The sequence below is a fragment of the Neopelma chrysocephalum genome, unplaced genomic scaffold (genome assembly GCF_003984885.1).
Source record: "Neopelma chrysocephalum unplaced genomic scaffold, ASM398488v2 Primary Assembly neopelma1_42, whole genome shotgun sequence".
In the NCBI taxonomy this organism is placed as follows: Eukaryota; Metazoa; Chordata; class Aves; order Passeriformes; family Pipridae; genus Neopelma; species Neopelma chrysocephalum.
Genome location: NW_020897700.1, coordinates 15,430,258 through 15,452,016, shown reverse-complemented (window position 1 = coordinate 15,452,016; position 21,759 = coordinate 15,430,258). Strand labels below are relative to the sequence as shown.

The following is a 21,759-nucleotide window of genomic DNA, read 5'->3' as shown; positions in this document are numbered from 1 at the left end:
TATATATATATATATATATATATATATATATATATATATATATCAGACTTAGTTTTTTCCTGATTGTATTACTTTATTCCATGTTGCTTTCAGGTCAGCATGCTGGTAGATGCCAAGTATATATATTCTTGATGTTTTAATAGATCCTGAGGAGCTGTAGGAGCATTTGCCACTGTGGGGTTTGAAAGCAAAATTATTTGGAAAGTGTTTGCCATCCTCTGGGCAAGAGCCAGAGACAGGAGGAAAAATAGACACTGTGCTGGGAGGGCATGGGTGGCTCTACAGGTTGTCAGGGAAAAACAGATGAAAACAGATGAATAAGAGACAGTTTGCACAAAGGATGCAAATTAGTCTAGATAGGTCGTTTTATGTTCCCACTATTTGTGTTGCTTCTTAGACATTGTTGGGATAACAATGAAAATGGTTTAGGTTTCTTTTCCATCCCTCCATCAAAAAAAAAAAAAAATCTACAATTATTTGCTTTTGAAAACAATATTGATATATGAGTTAGTGTTCATGCTTAAGTATTCATAGCATACTCCAATTTTGTGTCAGCCCATCTGTGGACACTAGTGTAATTGTAATACATTTGTATTACCATTGTGTCTTGAGTTTGCAGCCACCACTGGAGCTCTATTATGTTGTAAAAAAGCTTAACAGGGGAAAGCCCCTGTCTTGAAGTCAGCAGTGTAAAAGGGCTGATTCCCTTTCAATCATACCTGCTGCTCCAAATGGGGAAAACACTAAGCAGAATTTTCTAACTGAAAATTGACATGACAAGTCGTGTCCATAGGGGCACTGTTATGGTCTCCAGCTCTCATAGTCTCCATATAGTTCAGCAAGAACGAAGTAAATGATATTTGTGCTAGAAACTCTGTTTTGTCTATGCTATTCCCATAGGATATTGGCTATCTTGAGATAAAGGACCCAACTTGCAGCCATGATGTTTAAATCTTAGCTAATGCATATATCACGGTACTTTGGATATGCATTATGCTTGATGTCAATTTTTCTCAGTAAATGGTGATAACACATTCACATAATGTAGGGAAAATCAAAATATACTTAATTTTTCTTGCTTTGCTGCTTTGACCCTGTTAAATCTCAAGAATGTTGTGTGGAAGTTAGAGTACATATAAGTACATCACATCATGTTCTGAAATGTCAGTAAGCACTTTAGTCACCTAAAAATAAACTGAAAAAACGTTGTCTAGCTCTTGTCTCTTATTTATTGAGATTTAACATAGATGTTTGAACATAGTTCAGAGGGCTTTTATGCATGCTTCTTTCTGCAAGTAAGGACTCTTCTGGTCTTTCATGGCCAGAAATTTAATGAAGGATGGGACTGCAGTGGTATGCATTAGCTGCAGAATTCCTTTTACTCATAAGACGTCATAAATTGCCAGCCCAACCTAAAATGTGTGTGTTCCCATGAGTAAAACAAGGCAGTCTATTCACCTTTTACTTTCAAGATTTAAGACTATATGGTAAACAGCTGTACACAGTATATCTATACACAGAAAAATCTCTGAGGAAGGGTGGTGTTAGTAATGCTGTATGCCCTCCTCCAGGGCAAATCCCTCCTTCTGGTGTCTAGAAATTTTATTGGCATAGGGAGATGCAACTGTGCCAGTGTCTTGTTTGAATCTGCCCTCTTGAATATGTTACATTACTTTTTAATTTTTCCTAAGGTTTTACATGAATGATAAAATAGGACAGAAAAATCTTAGATTGATATAGGGAAAAAATGCCACCTACAGGAAACTTAGTACTACCTGGTGTTTTCTATGTATTTTGTGCTTTCTTATCTCAGGTAGTAGGAGTTATGATATATTCTCTCTGAAGCTGCAGTAGCACAACCGAATCTGCTGTGTAATCAGTAATTCTTTAATTGTGCTGACAAATACCCATTGATTATTTTTCCTATGGAGCCTTTTAGTTGTTCTGTCTCCTTTAAACAAGCTCTGCCTTGTCCGTAGCTCTGTTTAATACCTTGCAGAATTGCAAATCAGAATTTTAAATATATTTACACTTGTTTGGTTCCTGACCAGAAATCATGCTGTGACAGATTGGGAGTTCTGCCTATGTACAGGTAATGCATTCAGGTCAATGTTAAGAAATTGCTGTATCATCAAATACCTTGGCATGTCAGGGTGAGAAAAGGCTGTGAAGGTTATTTCATGTAGTTTCAAAGGTGGGGGCTGTCGAGGAGGCTCATGAAATTTTAATCATTTCCACTTAGATAGCAGCACTTTGAGACATTGACATGATCACACCTAATTCCTCAACCCATTCCTGGCAACTAAGGTTTGGAAAAAGGCAAATTTCCAAAAAAGAATAGAGAAATCTGATGTTTCAGCTGTTTCACAGAAATTGGCAAACTTGTGGCTAGACTGGTGAGAGACCTCCAGGCTCTACACAGTTGAAACAATGGAGGAGGTATAGGTTATGGCTTCCATAGCTTTCTTCCAACAGAACCAGCTGGGTTAGCTTAAGCAGCTCTGGAAGGTAGCCTGACTTAATCCAGCTGTTTGCATCTCATCTGGGCAAATAAAAAGACTTCCCCTTGTGAACCTCTCTGACTGCACAGTTGGGGTGAAGTCAGCATGGGTGGAAAAGGATGAGACTGATGAGGTCAGTAAGGTTTTAAGTAGTGTGGCTAGATACAGAGATACCTACCTATGGTTTGAGACGAAGAGAAGGTAAGAGTTTAGAAGGAATCTGAACTGCAAAGTGGATGATCTTAGGAGAAGAACAAAAGTTTTGTGGTTGGTGTGGCCTGTTTATTTAAAGGACAAGTTGAAGGAGAACAAGTCTGCAAAGGACAGCCAGAATTGCTCTGTGAATGAGAGAATGACCTCTCTGCCATTGTCCGAGGTAGATTCAAATAGCACTTGGAAATGTAATAAAAAACTGAAGCAGAGTAAAGCCTGTGAATGTTTGTACTTTTAGCTAGATCTGTAATATTTCTCATGGAGAATTACATGGTAAGTAGGTGGTTTGGGAATTCTGATGATATTTGTGCATTTATTTCTTCAATACATGTTCCTGAAGGAGTGCCTGAGTAGTAAAGGCAAAATGTCCCATGATTTAGATATCTGTGAAAGGGTGCATGTAACATAGAAGTTTGAGAGATGGAGGTAAACCATCCTGTCTGACTGTCTGGCTTCAGTGCTCCATTTATAGTGTTATATTTTTAACTTGCAGCTGGACTAAGGGTAAATTCCTCTCCTTTCAACTGACACTCACAGCTGTTTCATAGGCTGCCATGGAGATGTATTTTTGCAGTGTGAGGTATTTGCCACTGTGCAGCAATTCGTGTTTGTTCTATAATGGCAAGTTTCAATTGTGAGTTCCTAGGATCAAAGCTAAAAATAATACCACTTCTATGCTCAAATGTGAACAGTGAAGTATTTTAGTTAGGTTGAAATACTTATTTATATACGCTGAGGAACTGATACAGAAGAAGATGAGTTCTTTTTCCAAATACACCTAAATCCAATGGAAAGGTATTAATTGGAAATGATCTTATAATACAAAATATGAGCAACTTTGACTCTTCTTGTTTGGATTTCTCCCTGTAATTACAGGACATGATGGTAAGACTATACCAGCCAGTGAGGGTCTAAACCATAGATATTGTATCAACGTGTGATCAGGATGAATCCTATTCCTGTGTTAAAAGTGTAAGTTTATGGCAGTTTAGCATTAGTATTTCTAAAACAGGGATAGTGTAATTCAATGTAAGGGTTGTCCTCATAGTAAGTATTGAAAATATGCCTGTTTAGAGATGTTTTCAATAAAATTGGGAGACCAAGTTCAAAAGTTCCAGAAATTTCTCAGATTTCTATATAAAACTCGATATAAACTCAGATTTCTATATAAAAAGCTTTATTACATTTTCATTAAAATCATTAAGGGATGGTATACCATTTCTTTTTAGTGATCTTGCTTTCACAATTAGTGTCCATCATTGTCAATATTTACATATCTAAAAATAAAATATCATGTCAAAGCAGTAGTGGAAGGAAGCACAAACTAAAATAAAACAAATTTTATTTTTTTACAGCTGTCAGTGTTGATTATAGTCAGAATGTAATAGAAGAGGAATTGGCAGAATTATGAAGTACCATACCTAAAGTTATATTAGCAAGTTATTTTACCTTATTAACATTCTCAATTTTTTATTTTTTAATGAAAAGCTCCCCATGAGCAATTAAATGTGAGTAGTTTGTCTCGAATCTGCTCAAGTATGTAAGATTAAATGAAAAATAAAACTTTTCATGTTCCCAAGCAACTTATACTTACTAGAAGAAATAATTGAGGAGTGGTTAAGTGTCTAAATAGTTGGAATCCTGTTACTGGTGACCACTCTGGCTTCAGTTCTGCAGAATGTTGTTGAGATTGTTTTTCTGATATTAATCACACTTGATTTATTTAGATATTCTCCTCTGATTACAGATTGTTTTAAACTTCACCACCATGGACCTTTACAAAAGCAGTCTCTGTTGGTATGACTATATTGAAGTAAGGGATGGCTACTGGAGAAAATCACCTCTGCTTGGTATGCAACTCTTAAATGGTGCACTGTCTATTGTTACCACACTCATTGGTCTCAGTGGACTTGCTGGTGAATCCACAACAAAGCTCTTGGGTTTTAGGTGTCTATAATGTATCTAAACTTGGGGATGGGAAAAAATCCTCTAAATGGCCTCAAATAAGTTGCTTATTTACTTCAAGCCTTAAGCCTTCCTTTCACGCAGCTGCATGTGAGGAAAGATGCAAACTACTAACTGTGTAACTTTTTCCTTTGCTTATAGATGTCAAAATAAGAAGCTGCCAGAGTTTTGTGCACAGAAATGGGGAAATAGTTTACAGACATGTCTGTAGAGCATGTAATGCTAAATCCATGGATCACATGATAAGCACGTTCACTGTGCATGAGAGCACCTGGTATAGAGTTGTGCTTATAAACTCTGTTTCTGTACTTTTAAAATTATGAATAGAAGATTGTTTCTATTTCTACTTTGTATGTCCTTTCCTACTCTTGCAGGGAAAAGACATGCAAAGCAATAATGAATTAAGTTTGATTTGCAACTGATACGTAAAAGCTGCAGCCATCCTATTTTTCATTCAGAAGAATTAAATATGGGAGATTTTACCCCTGTAATGCTACTGCCCAGACACAGACAACAGCTTTTTAACCGGCATGTCTATTTTCTTGGCCTTGAACAGAAAAGAAGGAAGAAGAAATTAAGACCAGACAGTAATTATACTTTTCTCCCATTCTCTATCACCTAGAAAAACAGAAATTTCACCCACCTAGGCAGAATTTAAGAGGATAATGCAGAATAGGGTCATTTAGATGTTAGTTTTTAAATCTCTTTGGTCCTTAGACACAATAAGCAGTATTACTATGTGACCTAGATTTTGTTCCTTTTTTAAGATTAGTACTCACTTTCCCTTCCATAATGCATGTGTGTATAGAAACAATCTCTAACAATATTTTTTTTCCTTAATTCCCCTAAGGTTTTAGATTTGTGAGCCTGACTGCAATAAAAAGAAGTAGTGAAAGCTTTATAGTAAAATCTTTGTGTATTAGGTCCTGATCTGCAGAAACACATATGCTTAACTATAAGCATATGAATAGTTCCGCTGAGTTGGTTCTGCCACTTCTGCTTATAATGTTAAACACTTGTATAAATGTTTGCAGCATTTGGCTTCAGAGGCGGCAGAAAATACAGTTACTGGTTGCATGTTTTTAGGCAGGTTTTGTGGTGACAAACTGCCAGAAGTCCTTGCATCCTCTGACAGCAGGATGTGGATCGAGTTCCGCAGCAGCAGCAACTGGGTTGGGAAAGGTTTTGCAGCAATTTATGAAGGTAAGCTTCTTATAGCATTAAAAATGACTTGATTATGGAAGAAAAATATTAACTGGATACCTTGAGATATTAAAAAACAAAACTAGCAACAGCAACAAACCAGTATGAAATTGGTATTTTATTACTGAGACAGTAGGTGTTAACTTTCTAGACAGCGCATTTTGAAGCTCCTCCTGTGATCAGATTTCAGCTGAACTCTTTTCCAGGGAAACCACTGATAATATCCACAAATATTTTTTACCAGTTGTTTAATTAACTAAATCTGCATGTTCTTGTGCTTAGTGCTTGGAAAGGTTTCTTTGAGTACTTTCTGTGTATTCTTCAGAAAAATCTGACTTATATTTTCCGTGTGCACTGGGATTAGTTAACAGAGGCACTCTCGCACACCGAGTATATTAGCAGGTCAACATTCACTTAATTAAAATAGAGCCTCTTTTCTTAAATACTGAATCTATGGTAGTAAATGTTATGATTCAGTTGATATTCACAGATCTTTACATGATTATCAGAATGGACACTGAAAAGCACATGTGCTTCTCATGAAAATACTTTTTTATTTATATTAGCTGTTTCTTCAAATTCAGTCTAAGCTTGAAGTGATAAACTGTAGGTTAAAATGCATAGACCGTTATAAAATATGACATTTTGGTTTCTTTTGTCTCTTTCTAAAGGTTAATAAATATTAATGAATAATGTTTACTTAATATGTTTCAAGGGTGAACAAAAATTTAATTTATTTTGACTTTATAAATATATTCTATAAAATGTATAGATTCAGATTATCCATGATTACAAAACCTTCCTGAACATTGTAGACATGTTTAGAGCTGTTAGAAATGCTGATATGTGCTAACTGAAATATATATAATGGTTTAAATGGATTGTGTTTCCAGTAACTTGTCCCTGGTAGATTTAACCGTTTTCCAGAACAATCTTATTATTAGTTTTAAAAATGGGAGCATATAATAAAGTTTGGGTGTGGGGAAATTATTGACAACAAAAATTTTATGCTTTTATCAGCTATCTGTGGAGGTGAAATCCACAAAAATGAAGGCCAGATCCAGTCTCCCAATTATCCTGATGACTACAGACCAATGAAGGAATGTGTGTGGAAAATAACAGTGTCAGAAAACTACAATGTAGGATTAACCTTTCAAGCATTTGAGGTAAAGCCTTTTAACTAATCTCAAGAAAGCATCTAGTGGATAAGTGACAGTGACATTTAAGGGAATACTTATTAAACCTGTGAACAAATTTAAGAATTCTCTATGAAAAATTAACTCCAGAATCCATGAAACCTTCCCTTCCACAGAAATTTTCAAGATTAAAGTTTTTCATGTTTTCTATGATATTTGAATGACAATGTTTAAAGTATTGAAAATAGTCAAAGTTTACCAAATACATAATCCAGTTCAGCAGGGCTACTTTAATATTCTGTTAAATAACCAGGATTTTTTATCTTTGCTAAATCTTATCGTTAAAAAGGAATATGTGTCTGGAGAAAAAAACACTGTTTTTTGCTTCTGTTTTGAGAACAAGAAAACCCCAAACTGCTTATATTCAGATTACAAACCTATATTTAATGAGGGAAGAGAAAAGCCATGGTGAGTCATACTAGTATGTCTTTAGTGTACATCTCTCTGAGTATAACATTGCTAAACAGTGGTAAACTATTACATAGCAAAGAAAAAGTAATATTTAATACGTCTTTTTTATTCCTACACTGTTACACTGACTTGAAGTTTGTAGACAAATTTAGTAAAACACTTTGAGTTTACTTGTTTTTTTGAATATACTTCAGCAGTAATGACATTTTAAAAATCTAAACTTTTTGGCTTTATGGTGTACATAGGCAGAGGTATAGTAAACATAGCTATAATTTCTAACCTGTCATTTTATTCTTACAGACAGACTTCAGGGTTATAGCACACTTTTGCTATGACTGATGAAAGATCTGAGCATGAGAGAGTAAGGGTTTGGGACTTAACAGCAATTATGAATATAAAGTATAGAAATTTTAATAATTTCACAGATTCTACTTAATTTTCCCTTTTTTTTTTTAAATCCTGAATTAATATCAGCTCTAGTGCAGATAAGATCAGCTCTCCCTGCCCAAACAGTTTTCCAAATGCCCGTCAGAGTCTGCATGACTTGGCTCAAGATTGCTTAACATAGTATGTCAGTCTCTTTATTTAAGCACTTTTAAAAATAAACAGTGTTTTCAATAATTTTATATAATTTACTGACTAGATATGGAACTTTTCTAGTCTTCCATTGGTGCACAGTATTTTTTGGTGTGATCACAAAGGAAATGGCACTATGCCTCTGCAAAAGAGACTTGCTGCAATATTTGATCTCCATGCAGTTGCTCAGCAATGGTTTACACATGCAATACATTATCACTTGAGCTGACCTCAGTTCAATATCACCTCTGGGAGAATTAAACTTACATTTCTGCTTATCTTTCAGGACCTTTTTCTAATCACAAAATTGTGGACTGTTTACAGGTGTGAAGGTGGCATGCTCCTGCCTCACCGTATAGGCAGTAATTAGAAGCAAAGGACCAGCAAAACAGCCCAATTTAGTAGGCAAGTGGGTAAGGACATAGGAAGAAATGTCCAGTGTTTCCCCCAGACTGTTTAGTATTATGGCAGTCTCTAGAGGAGAAACATGTGGACTGACACCTCATAAGAAGAAAGAGGAAATTGAGCAGAAGTATAGTTCAGCAGTAATCTCAAGCTGGTGGTTCTGCTGTGTGTGTTTTGAAAGGAAAAAATAAAATTTTCCAATAGTAGGGACTTGAAAGCTACATACTTTTCCAGGGAGAGTCTGAACTGTAATTCCAGAGTGGCAAGATGCCCTTGAGCACCAAATGAGGTGCCCCAGAAAGGCACAAGGCTGTTATATCTGTCTTTACAGCATTTCTTACTGACTTGTCCACCGGGCTCCCTGCTGGGAATGAGAGTTGCTTTGGAAACTGCTCTGAAGTGCCTTGCCTAGACACTCACCATTGGGTCTGATTTCCATTTCAGCTCCAAGCGCTTGAACATAGGTGTTCTGTTTTTTGATACTAAGTCCCTCTCTGGACTGAATCCTTGGTGTGCTGCCCAGTAAAACAAAAAGTTGTTTAAAAAAATCACAATTCTTTGTGCCAGCTGAGACTGAAGAAAGCAAATGTCAGGCCAAAGAGTTATTGCAGTGTGTTTGTGGGAAAATTACTTCTCTATCCTTTGAAAGGTACAGTTAAGTAAGAAGAATTCTCATTATCCATATGTAATACTAGAAAAAATAACTGTATAAATAACCTTCACTGTGAAAGGAAAGCACTAGGGAAGCTGAGATTTCCAAACTGTATGAATGAGTCATCTTATTTTGCCTGCTGTGGGCAGGCAAAATGCAACACGCATTTTCCACTGAGTGTGGGATTACTCTTTCTTATTTTGCTACTGTAATTTCTACTGTCTGCATGGCAGTAGAGATGTTAGGTCTAGTAACTCCATCTTTTTGATTGTTATAGTCACCTTTATAATACTGATCTTTCAAAGTTAGCAGGTTGGTTTTGTTTGTTTGTTTAAATAACTTTTGTTAGCACGCAGTCTCACCAGCTAAGGCAATCCAGAGGGTTTGTAGAGCTGATCCATATTAATCTGTCTCGTTTGAGTTGCCTTGTTAATCTTGGTGCAGATAGTGTTCATTTAAATTATTTTTACATAAGTCAGGGAATAAAATTTATCTGATCTGATTCCACTAGGCATATAGGCCACTTTTTATGATTAAAGTCTACAACCTGAGGCAGATATGTTTAGCTGTACTGCAGTTTGACTCTATGAACAAATAAATTAACAATGACAAAAAGTAAATGGAAGATTTTTCCTGAAATAGAATTGCTCCCAGATTTGCTCTTCATATCCTTTTCTCTCTTTTTTTTTGTTTGTTTTTGTAAGTTTTGAATTCTTTTTTTAATTTTAATTTTTTACCTTTTTTTCTTTCTGTTGGAGGAGTGCTACAAACAAAGGTGCTCTGGAATTTTGAACCAAATATTTTAGTCTAAAGTCATTTGGTTTGTTGTGGGTTGGGTTTTTTTGTTTTGTTTTTTGTTTGTTTGTTTTTTGTTTTGTTTGGTTGGTTTGTTTGGTTTTTTTTGTTTGCTTGTATTTTTTGGGTTTGTTTGGTTTGTTTTTTTTTTTAAACCTTGAACTACACATAAGGAGTTTTCTTTTCTTTTGACAATGAATGTTGATAATGTCTCTGGCTTGCTGTTTCTCCAGATTTCTTAGTGTTTTCCTGCACTTTTGTGCCTGTCTTAGGAGTTTTTCCGTCATTTTCTCAACTTAGTTCTCTAATGCCATCCAAATTTAGGGTTTCCTCCAAGGCCTTCAGGAGCCAATGGTATCTTTCATTTTCCTATAGGAAATGCATTTTTCTGTAAACCATTCTTATTTATGTTTTTTTTTTTTAATTTGCTAACATTTCACATATTTCTTCTCATCCACGTGTAATATCAGTCTTGTGAAATTTTAATGTTCCAGTAAGTAAGGTTTGTGGGATCAGTCCAGTTACAACCAAATTCCCTAGGAGTCTCTTCATTAACTAGAGGAGATATTCCTCAAGGAACAAATTGGAAGTAGGAAAAATAAGAGAGAGAATAGGAAGGATAGAAAGTATAGGAGGAAGTAGGAGGAATAAGAGACTATTGCAAGTATAATAGATCTTTGTATGGCAGTGTTCCCAGATGACAGTACCACGACATCTTAAAACCTGAGGTACAGATAAGAAGAGCATATTTTATACTAGTTCTTTTTCGTTGGTTACCAAGTGCCTTAACACCAGTTATAATTTCTCAAAACCGCAGTACTTATCTGTTGGGTTATATATAGGTGTAACACTTCAATCCCTTAATATAATAATGTTGATAATAATAATGGCATTATTTGCACTAGTAATATGCTAAAATTAAATAAATATGTTGGAATGGCCACCTTTTTTTTTTTTTTTTTTTTGAAAATCAATAATACTTTGTATGTTGGTTGATTTTTATAGTCTTAGGAAGTTTAGAAACTTCCTGCTATGCAAAATATATTTTTAGCTGTTGTCTTCTGCCCAAAAAAAAGTGATCCTCTGAAAATAAACTACTAATTCACCTCAATGGGAATTTGACACATGCAACTCAGAGCCGCACTGGGCCAGTGAATAACTATAATTTCCATATTGCCCATAAAACATGGAAACATGATAAAAACTGATGTTTATTAAAAGCCTTGAGTAGTGAAATGGTCATGGAGCTGGGGGGAAAATGCACAATTCCATCACTGATATTAGTGATCTTTGGACCCGCTCACTTCTTTCTACATCAGAGTGTAGTATGATTTTTGCAGTGATAACAAGGCAGACTTTGTTTCAAGTTGGAATATGATATAATGTGTTTAATCTTTATTATTTAGATTAATGAAAATTTGGAATTGGTATTATCAAAAACTTACCAGTGCTCAGGTAGATACATTCCTGAGTGCATTAGTTGTAAACATACAATTGCCACTCAAATAAGCAATAGGTAGTTGCACCACAAATCTTCATGACTTTTCTCACTCTAACTCTAGCCCAGGGCAATTCCTGAGGAAACATCTAGGAAATTACAATAAATGGCAATATGGTTTGTGCCAGAGAAGTGACTGGGAGAAAATTATGCATGTAAATGGTTAAAGAATTGGAACGTTGGAAAAAAAAATGTTAAGTATAAGTGCCATTAAAATCCAATGAAATCATACAGTCCCTTCCCCCAATTTTCCCTTTTACATAAAAGAAGCAGAAATCCTAATGTGCTAAGTGAAAGCTCCTTAGTCTGTGGTGGTTACTGAGCTTAGTGTTGGTCATAGTGCACAATAAGAGCAGACTAGCAGCAAACACTTGCACTAACTGTGCGGCTTAGGTGCAAGAAAATCTCTGGAGATAAAATGTGGATTTTTATGGGTTTGGTTTTGAATTTGTTATTGTTTTAACAGAATTTGGATATTCTGAATTAAATTTGAGGCTTCTCCAACCCTTTTTATCTGACTGTGATCCTGCTACCCTGCCCATCCCCCCCATTCCTAAACTTGCCTCATGATTCAACTAGTTGGTTGAACAATAGTATTCTTAGAGGAATTATTTTTGAATGCTTGGATCTAGTTAATTCTTTTATAACTAAGATGCTATATTGCATGAATGATATAAGGTATTCTGGCAGTAAAACAACCCAGCTCATGAGGGTTTTTAATTCTGTTGGGAAAGATACTCTCTCAGTAAAGATAAGCATCATAAATTATCTGGACTCCATGTAGGGTCGTATTTGGGCTGCTACTGCTTTCCTCTCTGATGTAATTCCCATTCTGACTGACTCTGCAAATACTATTATGTATAAAGAGCACAAGGTTTGTTACTCAAGTAGAATGCACACGTGCCCACTCACATATTAGTCTGTGTTTGGATGTCATCCAGCAGAAAGTTTAAGTGAGAAGGGAAATTTTCAAGTGTTCTGTTTTCAGTAGGTTTCTCCATCAGTACAGAAAAGATTCACTCATTGACCCAGAAAGTCAAAAGACGACACCTGAAATCAGGAATCCTGCAACGGAAACTAGACATATCAGCTGCAGAAAAATTATGACTTTTTTTGTGTCCTCTGTTCTGTTGACTACTTAAGACTTGATAATTTTACAAGTGTGTTTGGATCCAATCCTACAGGTGCCTCAAACTCTTTAGGCCCAGCAATTTTTTACATTTACCCTGCGACATCAGTGAATAGTGACAAATGCAAAATTTTTAACTGTGTGGAGGATGAAGAAAGAGTCTAAAAATCTTATCATATTAATAAAAATTAAGGTTTTTAATATTGCAAAAACAGTGGATATTTATGACCTGTTTAGTTGTTGAACCATTAATCTTGTTTAGTTGAGTGTACATGAGAAAAGAGGACTTGGGCTCAGAGTAGAAATTTGGCAGAACATTAGGAAGCTTAGAGGTGAGAGTGTCTTTTTTAGTTACTTTTTTACAGTTAGACTGCTGTGTCCTTTGTAAAATTTCAATAATTTTTCTTGTAGAAAACAAGTAGAGTTAAAAGAAGTTCAGTGATACTTGTTCATCTTCCTGATGTTTGAACCCTAAACAGAGATACTAACTTTAACTTTGAAAAATTCCAGTTCTGTATATTATCTGATTGATATTTGATATTTATGGTTCAGATAGGTCACTTTGATAATTATGTTTTACAGATTGAAAGACATGACAACTGTGCATATGACTACTTGGAAATTCGAGATGGAACAAATGAAAACAGTCCTTTAATTGGTCACTTTTGTGGCTATGACAAGCCAGAAGACATTAGATCTACCTCTAATACACTGTGGATGAAGTTTGTTTCTGATGGAACTGTTAACAAAGCAGGGTTTGCAGCTAACTTTTTTAAAGGTAAATGTTAAAGCATATTGGGATTTGTGAACAGCCTATCACTTCTTTTTGTAGTAGAAAAATTATTACAGGATATTAAAAATATTTCTCAATCTTCTTCTACTAATAGCAGTTCTGTAGTCTCCAGCATATTTTTTACCCAGGATACAATATAATCAAAACAAAACAATAGAGGCACTTGAGTCTCCTTGTAAAATGTATCCAAAGAATGAAGGAACATAACCAGTGCAACTTTCTACTGCCTTCAGGTTCAATTAATCAGTTTAGTTTTGAAACATATCTAATCTTGTAAAAAAATGGCTTTTTTAGACTTGTGTTATCAAATACAAACATTATAATTGCAAACGGGGTTTTTTTTCTGTTAAGGTTTTTGTTTGTTTGTTTTCTTGTCTGGGTTTTTTTTTTTGTCTAAATGTGGGTTTTTTCTAATCCATTTGCTGCGTTAGGCTACTTTATCAATTTATTACTTTCTGTAAGCAAGAAAAAAAAAAGCTGAGAAATCATAGACCTCACAGTCTTCCTCCAGTTTTGGGTGGCTTTTTGGGAGAGGAGGGTGCCATACAACTGCAGCTATATCTGAAGCATTTGGTGTATGGGAAGTGTAATTCCCATCCTGTGCTGCCCATGGTATGGTTAAAGCCACTGGCAGTGGTGTGACCAAGGCGACACCTGAAATACAGGTCATGCCACCAGAAGAACAGTTTTGCTTTTTTGAAAAGACACAAACTGTGGCTTTTCTTCCCCTAACTGATAGTTTTCAGTGTAAACAGTTATAACTTTGAAGACTATAGGCATGAGAGGGAGAGCTCTGTTTTATTCCTAAGAAATTACTTGTCCTGGTGTAAGGAAACAATATTTTAACATCTGAGCAATATTTTAGTAATGAATCTCATGGGTATACTTCAGAGCTAGTAGAGAGAATACACAATTCCTTTCCCTTGCCCTGCCCTGATTCATCCTATTCCCTTTAATATCAGTAGAATGAAAACCTGGGATTTGAGGATTCTGTTAATCTGTTTTTGAGTATGAATTCAGGATAATGCACAGATTGATTCTGTGGGAGATAAAGTGCCCTTCAAGTGACCCTACTGTGGATTTTCTGTCTTTCTTTCAATACTTTATACAACCTTTAGATTATGACTGTCTGAATTACTGTATGCTGCCCACAAAGTGCTTACAAATTAGTTCTGCAGCTGTCAGTAGGCATTGTTAAAAAAACCAAAAAGCAAAAAAAAACCAACAACAAAAAAACCTAAAACAAACAAACAAACCAACCCCCAAAAAACCAAAAACCAAACAATCAAAAACCACCCAAAAAAAACACAAACCACAAAAAAAAAAAAAACAAAACAACACAAAACCAAACCAAACCAAACCAAAAAAAAAAAAAAAAAAAAAAAAACAACAAAAAACGAAAACAAAACACCCAAATCCCACAAAGGACAAATTTTTATTTTTCCCATTGTGGGTCTCCTAAGCATTTGAAAATCCTCTAGTCAGCAACCACAGTGTGTTATGTAGTGCACCTTGTAATGGCATGCATACAGCTTTCTGGGTTAATATTGATCCAGCAGTTACAGCCAAGGAAGGTAATTATTTAACACATTTTTGCATTCTTCCTTGTCTTGGTAGAGGAAGATGAATGTGCCAAACCTGACAATGGTGGCTGTGAGCAGCGCTGTGTAAATACTCTGGGCAGTTACCAGTGCGCCTGTGATCCTGGATATGAACTTGGTCCTGACAAAAAGAGTTGTGAAGGTACAGTGTGTTGCTGTTCTGTGGGCTCTTTAAGCTCTCAGGGTGCCATTGCTTGCATGAAATGCTACACATTTCATATGCTCCGTCCTAGCAGGGCAGACCTGTGCAATTCAACCTGGAAAACCAAGTGCTCCCTTTTTAGTAGTGATGCCAGAGTAGTGTCTGTCTGCAGCAGTCATGTACATCTGATGTCTGTCAGCAGTTTAGCTTTGCAGATTTTGCTGTTAGTTGATCAGGAACAATGCAAAGCAGGACTTCATACTACTTACTACATTATTCATACTCACTAAAGCAAAGTCTACCACTGTGCATAAGGAGACAATTAATTACCAGCAGAGTAATGTGCCACTGTCTCAGAATCAGAGTATTTAACAATCCCTCTGGCTGGAGTGTGCCTGGGAAGTGGCAGGTCTAAAAAGCAGGATCCATTAGTCTGCCTCAAAGTTCTGAGAAATCATTCTCACTCCTAGTCAGATTGTGGACTTTTCTTGCTGGAAACAAATTCTACTTCTTAGGGTGAGAAAAGTGTGTTCAAATAATCATTCGGAGAAATAAAAATCTGATAAGTGGAATTCTGTAAACATAGGATTGAACTTTTGCATTCTATGCATATTTCATATGAAAGGAAAGAAACATAAGCTCTTGATCATTATGCACCAATTATTGTTGGGTTTTTATTCATAGACACCAATAAATTAAAGGATACCACAAATTTATTCTTAGCTTATCTATCTGACTCGTAATAAGAAAATAGAAAAGTAATACCTCCCTTGTGCCCAAACAGTAAAGCAACTCTAGCAAAAGAAGTCCCTTCAAACACTGCAGTGCACTGTAGAGCAAAAACCCTGAGCTATCCCTCAAAGTGTATATATGATTGTTCCATGTCAGGTGGCACTGATTGTATATAGATAGTACTTGAGACTGCTGAACTAAAATCACTATCTAGTCACAGTGAGCATTATGTCCTAATTATAGTTTGGGCATTTAAGGGGTGAGCTAGATGTATTAATTCACATATGATGCCAGAGTAGAAGTTAGAAACTTTGCCCTATGCTTCACTGAAGTGTCAACAAGCACAGAAATTTGCTTGATGGTCTTCTAATCCAAGTCTCCCCCAATGGCAGCATATTAGAAAGCTTTAAGTTTTGGTTTGGGTTTTTTTTTTCAGTATTTCCACATTTCGCACCATTGCCTCAACAATCTATAGAACAACGTTCAAAAGCAGAAATTGAAATCTGGCAGTACTTGTCCTGATCCAGACTGTATCATTTGAGGGGACATCTTGTGTCATCTGAGTGCAGCCTCTAAATCTATGTCTGGTCTTTTTTGATACACTGTGGTGTGACCCAGGGTCTCAGTTCACCCACCCCCATCAGATTCCCTTTACATGTATACCAAGAAGCGTTCTGCATGGAAAGCCAGGAGCCAGTCTGAGTTGAAAAAAAAATGAGCCTTGACACGGTAACTGGAGAGTTCTCCCAGCTGTGTTAGATGAAGTAGATGCAGTGTGTGAGATCATCAGCTAGATAAGAATAGCCAGTTTGTAAAGCATTCAGTGTTAGCAGAGAGCAGTTGAGTAGAGCTTCCCCCCCTCTGGCTCTTTGGAAACAGATTTGTGGATGATTTCCAGTGCTGCCATAGTGCTGTAATGGTATTAACATAGCAGAGTGTGATCAAGAGCCCCTGCAAATCCCATTACTTTCCTTTTTTATATAAAAAATTTACACAGATGGAAAAGATAAATGAGTTTGTCCTTTTCTAGCTGAACTACATTCACAAACATAGTACAGTATTTTTCTATTGTATGGATGTCTCTATTTGGCATATATTTGAAAATAATGGGCATTTTTTCTATTACTTGAACATCTGTACTTCAGCAAAAGTAATTATGACTGAAGTGCTGAAGTGTACATGACTGCTATTCCATAGAAGTGACCCTATCTAGTAGATTATGGGAGGCATATACAGCTATATGAGCTGAGACAGGTAAGGCTGAGTCTGTATCAATAGTCAGAGAGAAGCTGGGGAAATGCGAAATGCATCTTAAGTGGTCTGTCTGTCAGAAGAGGAGTGGTCAAGGTCCTGGGGAGGGTGGTGAGGTCAGAGGACTTGCATGGGAAAGGCTGTGAGAGAATAACCAGAGTCTCTGGAGAGAAGAGAAAAGAATGAATATGATAACGCCTTGTATAATCCTGAAACTTATCTCTGTTCACAAACCTGCAAGCTGTTCAAGATAGGGGCTGTCTCTTTCTCCTTGTTTGCACCACGAATGATAAAACAAGATTCTGATTAGTCTGTCTGGGCATTACAGCACTATAAGTAATGAGAGGACTGATTCTTCTCAGAGTGCTTCTGTTTACAGTAAAACATGGTTTCAGTCAAGAAATTATGCTCTCTTAATTTTACAGCTGCTTGTGGAGGACTCCTGACAAAGCTGAATGGGACTATAACCACACCAGGGTGGCCCAAAGAGTATCCTCCAAACAAAAACTGTGTGTGGCAGGTGGTCGCCCCAACGCAGTACCGAATTTCAATGAAGTTTGAGTTTTTTGAGTTAGAAGGAAACGAAGTAAGTAACTGTGTACAAAGAGCTGCACAATCTGTTACATGATGAAGAGTTTCGCAAGCATTCGAAAATAGATATCGTCTTATAAAACCCTTACTGACCTTTCATATGCTGACAATAAGCATAGATATTCTTGTTTTCATTTTGGGACTGTTTCTGGATTCTTTCAAAACAAACATGGAGAGAATAGCTGTCTTTTATGTATCATCTAAATGTATATGCAGTACAAGAAATTTAAAAAAATGTTCTCTGCTGAGTCTCAGCTGACTTTTTTTATCAACAAAGTGAAACAGAGCAAATGGGGCTGAGGAATATTGGAAAGAATTCAAGAGAAGAAAATCTGGAGAAACCAAATCATCTTTACAGACTGACTGCAAAGCATACACATAAGCTGTGGTTAGTAATGAAGTGAGGGAGCATTTAAATCACTCACAAGTATCTCAATGGGGGACTATTTTAAAACAAGCAGTACCAGAAATAAGGCACAATAGAATAGCAGCAGTTTTTGAGCTGGTCAGCCCCCAGAGGCGTGGGGGATCTTGTCCCCAGGTAGGAGGAGGGACAGGGCAGAGCCCTCCATCTAGTAAAGGATGCTCCTTATAGCTTTAAACAAAGTGGTGGGGGTTACAGTGGTTTTTTTGGATGAGAAACATAAAATACGGGTTTCAACATCAACTTTTAAGCCTTTGTTCTGCTTAGTAGACACTTCTCTGTCATAACATTAGTTCCCTTGTCACATTCCAGCCATAATGGGCTGTAGACGTTGAGTTTCTACGCATGTTCTTCACATGGCATTAAAGGATGCAAATCCCAGGATGTTATTTCTGACTAAACAAGTTTGTAGCAACATATTTGGTATAAAGATGGCCTGTCTTTTGGGCATGGGACTTAAAGGGGCAAAAGTTGCAATTTCATTTATAACTAAGAACCAAACCAGACATGCCTTCTCCAAAATACCTCAAAATTATTTGCAGAGGCAGCAATGTGAGATTTTCTTTTTTCCTCTAGTATTTGGAGTGGGTTCTAAAGACCATGAAATTCCAGCTTTGAAGGATATATATGTTACACTCATGCCCTATTATAATTATTACTAGAACTGAAAGAGGTGTAATAAAAACTTAAAAATTCCAGAGAATTAAAATTTATTTACCATTTGAACAAATCGTAATTTTTTTTTTTCTGCCCTTTCTTGGTACTTGAGATTTGCAAGGAAAACACCTCAGGTATGATGAAGTTAAATCAGTTTTCTAAGGTCATACAAGACATGTAACTTAAACAGATTCAAAAAAATTAAATATTTTTCAACATTCAGAACTTCAGTTTGATCATCTCCTGTGCTACTAAATCTTAGCTTTATACTGTTAAAAGGTAGTACTAATGATGTGAAAATCAGAAGAAACATATAATATCCGGAAAATTCTAATATATTGTCTGAGTGCAGACAAAAAAGTATACATTTATCAAGTACTCTAATTATTTTTTTCTTATAGGAGCTCCATTTAAGGCCAAGTTTAATATGGCTTTTCCACTATTACAATTTTAATATTTTATGTTTACATTTTACATTTACCTTGTATAATTTTTTTCAGTACAGTGTAGTACAGAGGAAGTTAGACCTATCTGAAATTACCTTTCATTTCTGATCTAAAGCTATGAAACCATAAGAACTCACCACTAGTATATTGCTGAAATTACTGGGATTTATTAAAAGTAGTGAGCTGTATTTGAAAATCACATGCGTTATTATGAATTTATCTTCCAGTAATATAAATCAGCATGTATCAGTAGCTCAAGTTTTACAAATCTTTGTGTTTTTTATATTGTATAAAAATAGTTTTGACTGAATTAGTCACATATATGACTCTGCAATATATGAAAATTATTCCAAAAAAATAAAAATTTAATTTATGCCTTCGGTGTGTTATATTAAAAGCAATTGGAAATGTTGACAATTTTTCCTAAGGAGAGAGAATAACAAATGCCAAAGCCTCCTTTTGAATTATTCCCTTCCAGGTCCTCTGACAATTCTTTTTTGCCTGGAAATTGTGATTTGTCAAATACAACTTGGATTTAATGGACAATATAAGCTCTGTATGAATCCTCCTGGCCATTGTTTTTTCTTAAGCTATTAATTGCAGACAACTGGGACATTTTTGATTACATGATTGATAGTTGAGCCTAAGAAGCTTAGAAGTTTTTGGGTGGAAGGCTTTAGGTTGGCCAAGGGATTATGCGTTGAAAGTATTATTATGAATAGTAGGCCTTGCATAAGGCTTTTTTATTACATTATTTTACTTTATTTTTAACCTTTTAATGAAAATGGCATGTATCATGCATTGAAATTATAGCTAGGCTACTGTTAAAGAACAATGTACTGGTTTAATGGTGCAGATTCATATATTTGTAAATAAATTCATAAGTCTTAAATACGTTATGGTAAAAACGAACCTTGCAAGTTTCTAAGTGAAAACTAATATTTTTTAAAAATCTATGAGATGCAAGCAGTAGAAAGTTTGTAGATTCCAGGTATGTGGTTTATAGCAAACAAATAGGTATAATTTTTAGGTTGAATGTTTCCAGATTTTAGTTTACTGTCAATGGAATGTTTACTTTTTAGATTGAACAGAAATGCTACTAAGCATCTTGAAATTTAGACATGAAATAGAGATGAGTATCTATAAAAATATAATTTTGAATGTAATTCATAGTATAGTTATGTGTTAGTGACCTTAAAATGTTCTTACATAAAATCAGTGAATGTTTGTAAGAATTTACAAATGTTTTCAGAGTCAGGGGAAAGTGAAAAAGGATATTATTCATGTATTATTAGGCAGCATATACCAATCAGAGTTCTGACATTTGCAAACAACTTCATGCTTTTATTTTGGTTAGACAAAATTTTTTCTTTTCTTTCTTTTCTCAGGTTTGCAAATATGATTATGTAGAGATTCGTAGTGGCCTTTCTTCTGATTCTAAGCTACACGGTAAATTCTGTGGTACAGAAGTGCCTGAAGTTATCACCTCTCAGTACAACAACATGCGAATTGAGTTTCGATCTGACAACACTGTGTCAAAAAAAGGCTTCAAGGCACACTTCTTCTCAGGTATAGAAAATCGCTCTTGTATACCTGTGAGTGTCTCTGAGTGTCCACTGACTGGGTGGAGCGAGCACTCTCTTAGTTTGAAAATGATTGGCTTTTTTGTTTATGGTTTTCCTGATAGCTTTGAATTTGTTTCATTTACATAAGCATAAACCCTTCTTCTGTCTTAAAATACCCTTCTGAATTGTAATATCTGTAGAAAATATATGGAACATATATATATATATATATTTAAATAACAGCAGAAGCAAATAAACTTTGCGGGATACAGAGGAAGAAAGTAAGTTCACTGTATTCCTACATTTTTGTTAGATTTCTTTTATCCCAAGTTTTGTTGCTATTTTTTTCAAATCCCAGTTGTAATATGATACCAATTACGTACTGTGTACACTTGCATTTTTTCTACTCAGGTCTCTTAATATATTCCATTTGTTGGGAAATTACCACTGTGCTACAACATTTGTTTAACATTATGGGTACTTTTGTGCCAAACTTTGCACTTCTTAATGTTTTGCAGAAGAATGGAGTTTAAGATCTTGCTCTTGCAAAAATCTTTTTATTTATGAGTGTAGTTTTACTGAGGCAGATCAGAGTGATGAAAGTTTATATCATATAATGACATATATTCTTGAATAAAATTAGACATGAGTGAAGCTTAAGATGTGAGGAAATATTTGCACAACAGTTGTCTCTACAATTACCCATTGAGACTAGAATATAGCAATCTGACTGTGGCAGGATACCACTCGGTGCTTGTAGAGAAATTTTGCTTTGTGTTATTCCTGTGTGTTTACAAACACACACACACGTATGGGGAGGTATGTTATCTTGTGTAAAACAACACAAAAAACCAGTCCCATCTGCCCACCTCCCTAAACTGGATGTCCAATAGAAGAATTTGGGAGTTGAATTGTGCCCTGCGGTTTTTTGATAGCAGTTAAAAATCTGAATCTAGAGAATCCTTAGCATGTAGTAAAATATGTTACCATTATGAGCAATTTTTTGCTAAAAT

General features: G+C 35.6%; 1 protein-coding gene across 1 annotated transcript in view; it reads left to right on the top strand.

Annotated features, from left to right (window-relative positions):
• The window catches only part of TLL1 (tolloid like 1), a 132,278-nt gene that overhangs the window by 90,556 nt on the left and 19,963 nt on the right, over positions 1-21,759 (top strand). Inside the window, exons 10-16 of the mRNA XM_027676769.1 lie at positions 4,462-4,564; positions 5,766-5,882; positions 6,903-7,048; positions 13,127-13,322; positions 14,955-15,080; positions 17,489-17,649; positions 20,570-20,750. Of these exons, the coding sequence (XP_027532570.1) occupies positions 4,462-4,564; positions 5,766-5,882; positions 6,903-7,048; positions 13,127-13,322; positions 14,955-15,080; positions 17,489-17,649; positions 20,570-20,750 (1,030 nt within the window). The remainder of the gene's footprint in view (positions 1-4,461; positions 4,565-5,765; positions 5,883-6,902; positions 7,049-13,126; positions 13,323-14,954; positions 15,081-17,488; positions 17,650-20,569; positions 20,751-21,759) is intronic.